Source organism: Chiloscyllium plagiosum, chromosome 9, assembly GCF_004010195.1.
Source record: "Chiloscyllium plagiosum isolate BGI_BamShark_2017 chromosome 9, ASM401019v2, whole genome shotgun sequence".
In the NCBI taxonomy this organism is placed as follows: Eukaryota; Metazoa; Chordata; class Chondrichthyes; order Orectolobiformes; family Hemiscylliidae; genus Chiloscyllium; species Chiloscyllium plagiosum.
In genome coordinates, this window is record NC_057718.1 from 14,099,170 (window position 1) to 14,106,053 (window position 6,884).

Here is a 6,884-nt window from a genome sequence, read left to right on the forward strand (position 1 = left end):
TTGAGTATAGGAGTTGGGAAGTCATGTTGCTGTTGTACAATTTATTGGTTAGGCCACTGTTGGAATATTGTGTGCAGTTCTTGTCTCCTTCCTATTGGAAGGATGTTGTGAAACTTGAAAGGGTTCATAAAAGATATACAAGGATGTTGCCAGGGTTGGAAGATTGAGCTATAGGGAGAGGCTGAATAGGCTGGAGCTGTTTTCCCTGGAGTGTCAGAGGCTGAGGGGTGACCTTATAGAGGTTTATAAAATCATGAGAGGCATGGATAGGATAAATAGACAAAGTTTTTTCCCTGGGGTGGGGGAGTCCAGAACTAGAGGGCATAGGTTTAGGGTGAGAGGGGAAAGATATAAGAAGGACCAAAGGGGCAACATTTACATGCAGCGGCTAGTACGGGTGTGGAATGAGCTGCCAGAGGAAGTGGTGAAGGCTAGTACAATTGCAACATTTAAAAGGGTCTGGATGGGTATATGAATAGGAAGGGTTTGGAGGGATATGGGCCAAGTGCTGGCAAATGGGACTAGTTTAGATTGGGATATCTGGTCGGCATGGATTAGTTGGACCAAAGGGTCTGTTCCGTGCTGTACATCTCTATGACTCTATGCTGGAGGTTGCTGCTGCTCCAGATGCATGTGTTCCTCATCTATTAGTGTAGGTGCTCTTCATGCAATAGCCACAGAGGTGACCATAGTTCCTGTTCCTGAATCATTTAGGGATGGTTCCAATGAGCCTTCCAATCAGTGGGCAATATCACAAATAAAGTAGCTCCTCACTAATGTGATCATTCAGTAGTCATGCCATACCCAAATAACATTTAAACAACATCTTCAGAACACTGGGACAGGGAGCCCTCCATCAAAGAAGGCAATGCGATGCTTTCAAATGGACCTAGCACATCCTTATCCTGATTCAATACGTATATTGCTCAAGCCTTTTGGCAGACATACAGTCAGAGATTGTATACGTAGCAGCCGTAATGGGAATCTGTCTCCCACTCTCATCTCCCACATTATCTAAGAAAGGCAGCATTACCAATAGGATAATGGTGTGGACATATTACAGTTCGTTTTATAGTGAGCATTAAGTTGATTCCACCTTTTGCAACTAAAGTGAATCTTTACATCTTGCCTGACATTACTTGTGTTTCATAGCATGGAAATGTTGAATGATGTGGTCACGTGTGCTTGTGGCCAGGATTTGTTCTCGACACAGTAGGTCTGTACATGCAGTTCACGTACAGCATTATGTACAGTGTGGGTTTCTCTTTAATGCTATTGCCCTTTGAAGGGCCTCAGTGCACAAAAGCAGGGCCCACTCCCTCAGAGAGAGGATAAAAAATACTCTGCTCACTCTGCATGTGGTGGCAGCTATAATCATTTTGATTGTGCATTTCTGTTTTTGATGAGGGTGGTAGGCAACGCAGGTATTGATTCATGGAGTGAGTTGCAGGTCAGCGTCTCACTGTAGGTGATCTGCCAAGACGACTTATTCCTTTCTGTATTGTTCTCCCCATCAACCCTATTGGCTTTAATGATACCCACATTCCTACCTTAATGTTTTATTTAACTGCTCATTTTTCCATTTTACGCCCTGAACAGCTTAGCATGTCAGATGTGGTTATGCATTGTCACCTCATCGAATCCAGGGTGGTGGTGACTGTCGAAAAAAAACCCTTTCAAGATACCTCTTGCCCTCCCATGCTCTACCATCTCTCAGCTTTATCTATCGAGTTGCCCTAGTTCACAATTATTGCCTCTTCTGCATCTCAAAATGTTGCCTCTAAACCTCAAATTTCCACCACAGTACTGGCCCCTGACTTTCAGTGAACTGGACTGATTCTGACTGATGAGCGACCAGACTGATCTCTGCAGCTCCTGACTGACCTATCACTAATCTTTCAAGAGGTTGCACTGGACCTGCAGGACTAACTGTGACCCACTCCTTGACCTGTAATGATATGGAATTATTTCACCTAATGACTGGAATGCTCACAATTAATTTCTTTCCACTGTGTCCAAAAATAGCAAACTGTATATAAATGAGGTGAGATTAAGTTCTAACCAGATGCAAAAACATCTCTTGCTGCTCACTCGTGAGATTCTTGTCTTGCTGTTCAAACTTTGGTTGGAAAAGTAGACTTGTTATTTCTCAACATCGAGGACCTAATTTTTCCAATCTCATCAAATTTTTCCAACTGACTTACAATTGCCCATGTTATTCAAGACTGGGAGAGCTCTGCCCACAATATGAATTGTGGCTCAGTTGGTATCACTCTTACCTCTGCGTCTGAAGGCTATGGGTTCAAGTCTATCTCTAGTACTTCAGTGCAAAATCATGACTGATATTCTTCCTGAGGAAGAATCAGTGTTGAAGGTGCTATCTTTCAGATGAATAGATAAGACCCTCTCAGGTATGTAGAATTATTCCTACATCACCTCTTTGAAGAAGAACATGTGCATTATCCCCTTGTTCCATCCTAAATCTGCATTACAAAAGAAGTGATCAAATCTCAATGAAGTTGCTATTTGTGGAATTTTTGAGTGTATAGATTAATGACTGCATCGGTGAGGATTATACCAGTGGACACACTACTGACAAGAGCAGGTTTGGAACCTCCAATTTGTCCTAAAACTAGCAGGAAAATTCGGCATGGATACTGGCAACGAGAAAGGTATGGTGTAAATGCAGGTTCTCCTTTCTCAGCTTAGTAAAAATGCATCAGTACAGCAGCTCATTAAATACTCAGTACCTGTGTAAGTTATCTTATTAGTAGCTCAGTGGTTAGCACTGCTGTCTCACAGTGCCAGGGACCTGGATTCAATTCAACCCTCAGGCCACTGTCTGTATGGAGCTTGCACATTCTGCTGTGTCTGCGTGGGTTTCCTCTAGGTATGCTGGTTTCATCCCACAGATGTGCAGGTTGGGTGGATTGGCCAAACTAAATTATCCATTGTGTCTAGGGATGTGTAGGTTAGGTGGGTTAACCATAGGAAATGCAGAGTTGTGTGGATAGGGTAACGAGATTGGTCTGGGTGGGCTGCTGTTTGGAGGGTCAGTGTGGACTCAATGGGCTGAATGGCATGCTTCCACACTGTTGGGATTCTATGAGTTGTGTTCAGTACCTTTATTATCAGAGCATATGATGGTAAATATGTAAAAAGAACTGTGTTCCAATTATATGCAGAGAATATTACAGACTTGTATATTGCAAACATTCAGGCTGTCCAAATACTTCTTCGTCAGGGCATCTCTCAGCTTCAGTACAACTTCTTTCAAAATTGGTGTAAATATTTGTTAGTGTGACAGATTTGCAGTAGCGGTACTGCAATGAAATGTAACAGTATTTAGTCTCAGCTTTTCTTCTCACTTTATATTTGGTTTCACAGATTCCAGGTGAGTGATAATAGTCATGAAACTGCTTCATCAATCTTAGCCATTAACCTCAGGAAGAATGAGAAAAGAGGTGATTATTATTATTCCTTCATTCCATAGGGGAGCCATTTACACAAGAGGAGATGGAAGAGATGCTATCAGCTGCTGTGGATCCAGAAAAGAATATCATCTTCTATAAAGATTTTGCGGCAGTGATGACTATTGATGACACCTGACTACATTAGGAGAAATATCTTCACAAAAATTCAAAAGCAAACTGACTCAAACTTAGCAAGATTTCAAATAAGTGGATTCAAGGCATCTATTTTAAAATTGTAACTGTTCTACTTAGACAAAAATAAACCCTAATGCATAAGGCAGTAAAAAATATGTCTAAAATATTTTAAAATGTTTTTATTAGGAGGATTTATCCTCACTTATTACAGTGAAGTTATTACATTTTGTTGATGGATGTATAAATATTCATATACAGCTGTAGTTCTTTATGTCTGGATAAAATTGTATGTCACAATTTCAAAGTTGAGACTTCACAGCTCTCAATATCTTGAGGGTTGTTCACTTTAGTATACTCCCAAGACCAGTCCTTTCCATCCAGCACGTGATCAATGCAAAACTAGACAGACTGATTGAATGCAGCAATTTGTCAGAAGAATTTCTTTTTGGAGATTTATTGAGGTCAGTTATTTGCTGTCTTCAATATATCTCTGCAAATTGTTCAGTTTTGCTCAAAATTGCTTAAGGTTGCTCAGTGTAAACTTCAGAAATAGCATCTCATCTATAACTGGGAGCTTTGAAGCCCCACGGAATTTAACATTGCTTTAAACAACTTGAAACCTCAGCATAACCTTCATGTATCTGGGCACGTTAACTGAATAGTGAATTAATTAATTTGAGATTTTAACCTTCCACTCATCTTCTTTTCTTTCTCTTTGCTTCATTTTTTGTTCTTATATATTTTCTTTGCTTTCGGAGGTTAAAAGCATAGTTACAACTCCTCTAGATCTTTGCTTCCATGTACATTAACAATCCCTATGGCCTTGGACTGTGAAACCTTTTATTTAAATCTTCCTCCCTTTCACGCTATCATCGATTTTTTCTTTTGCTTTTCTTCCTACCCTTTTCCTTTTCACTTGCTTCAAACCTATGATATCTCTAACTTTTTCCAGTTCTGATGAAAAGTCTCAGAAATGCTGGGCTAGATTTTCACCCTGGAAATGGCTTGCAGGAGTCAGTTAATTTACCTGCTTGCCCCATCCACCTCAGGAGAAAAGGTGCAATTTTCTTTCTCTTGGGGCTGGGTGCATGCTGGAGACAAATCCTCCACCTTGGAAACAGTACAGAGACAGCCACATGGATTGGCACATACCAAAGTGGGCTGTTTAAAAGGCCTTGGTGCTCATGAACTTGGTCCCAGGTGTTCTATTTAATGTTGGACCCTCTAGGCCTCAACACCTGCATTCCCCAAGCATTGCTCCCACACCTCCCCCATGACCCCTCATGCTTTCCATGCCAACCTATGCTTTCCACTCTCCTCCATGGCCACTTTAACATGGATTGAAGATACACAGAAACTCTGGAAGTGGTGATTACAAGGGTCACATGGGAAGAGAGTGCTGGAGTGATTGTAGTGTCCTTCTCTGACCGACCTCTGATAGGCTATCTAGACTTGTGAAAGCAGGCTTGGGGTCCCTGGCAAGATAGAAACCTCCCATTTGAGAGCCATTTCGATTTGCTAACTAGAGACTCAGCCAAAATTCATTTCTAAAATCAGCGAATGACCTGTTAAAAATAATAACATATTTTGCATATGAATATTTGTAATGTTGATAATATTATTTCTCCTTATTCCTCCAATATTCATTAATCAATGTGTGATAGTGCAGAGAAAGGGATATTTATGCCATATTTGTGCCCAAAGTCGCTCAAACTTAGTCACAGTGAAGAAACAAATAAATTGAATTAATGTAGCACCTTTTGCAATCACTGGATGTGCCAAAGCAGTTTACAATAATTAAGTAATTCAGAAGCGTGCTCATTGTTGTAATATAGGACGCCTTGCAGCCAATATGCACACAGCAAACTTCCACAAACAGTAATGTAATAATGACCAGATAATCTTTTAAATAATTCTTGTTGAAGAATACGGTTAGCCAGGCTATTGGCAATAACTGCCCTGTTATAGAGTCATAGAGATGTACAGCACAGAAACAGACTCTTCATCCATGAGACAGTGCCATATGATCTTTTACACCCACCCAAGCAGCCAGATAAGATTTCAGTTTAATATCTTATTGGAAAGACATGGCCTCTGACAGTACAGCACTCTCAGTTCACAACTGCAGTAGCAGCCTTGATCTTTGTGCCCACACCCTGCAGTGAGACTTGACCCTAGAGCCTTATAATGCAAAGGTGATAGTGCCACAGCTGACAATGACACAATGTGAGCTTGATGCAAAGGAATCTTTTTCATCATAAAGGCAAAATATTGTGATTATTGGAAATCTGAAACAAACACAGGGAATGCTGGGGAACTCAGCAGGTCTGGTAGCATTTGTGGAGAGAGAAACAGTTAACATCTCAAGTTTGGCGGAAGAACATAAGAACTAGGAGCAGGAGTAGGCTGTTTGGCCCTTCGAGCCTGCTCTGCCACTCAGTAAGAAATGCTAATCTTTTCATGGACTCAGCTCCAATTGTGATTATTGGAAATCTGAAACAAACACAGGGAATGCTGGGGAACTCAGCAGGTCTGGTAGCATTTGTGGAGAGAGAAACAGTTAACATCTCAAGTTTGGCGGAAAAACATAAGAACTAGGAGCAGGAGTAGGCTGTTTGGCCCTTCGAGCCTGCTCTGCCACTCAGTAAGATAATGCTAATCTTTTCATGGACTCAGCTCCACTTACCTGCCCTTAATTCCTTTATTTTTCAAAAACGTATCTACCTTAGCTTTAAAAGTGATTACTGAAGTCGTGTCAACTACTTCTCTGGGCAAAGAATTCCACAGCTTAACAACCCTCTGGGTAAAGAAGCTCTTTCTCAGTTCAGTTCTAAACCCTCTTGTTCCAGTTTCACCTACCAGTGAAAACATCCTGTCCATTTCTACTTTATCGATTTCCTTCATAATTTTATATGTTTCTACAAGATCCGCCCCCCTCATTCTTCTGAATTCCAATGACTATAATCCCAGTCTACTCAGCCTCTCCTCATAAGCCAATCCCCTCAACTCCAGAATCAACCTAGTGAACCTCCTCTGCACCCCCTCCAGTGCCAGTACATCCTTTCTTAATTAAGGAAACTAAATCTGCACACAGTACTCCAGGTCTGGCCTCACCAGCACCTTGTACACCTGTAACGTTACCTCTCTGCATTTAAACTCAACCCCTTTAGCAATGAAGAACAAAGTTCCATTTGCCTTCCTAATTACTTGTACCTGCAGACCAACCTTCTGCATTTCATGCACAAGGACACCCATGTCCCTCTGCAAATCAGCATG

At 41.2% G+C, this 6,884-nt stretch overlaps 1 protein-coding gene across 1 annotated transcript in view; it reads left to right on the top strand.

Moving 5' to 3' along the window:
* Positions 1 to 5,901, top strand: part of efcab2 (EF-hand calcium binding domain 2) — a 73,948-nt gene extending 68,047 nt beyond the window's left edge. Inside the window, exon 7 of the mRNA XM_043695422.1 lies at positions 3,494 to 5,901. Within this exon, the coding sequence (XP_043551357.1) occupies positions 3,494 to 3,609 (116 nt within the window). The 3' untranslated portion in view covers positions 3,610 to 5,901. The remainder of the gene's footprint in view (positions 1 to 3,493) is intronic.
* Positions 5,902 to 6,884: the final 983 nt, after the last annotated feature.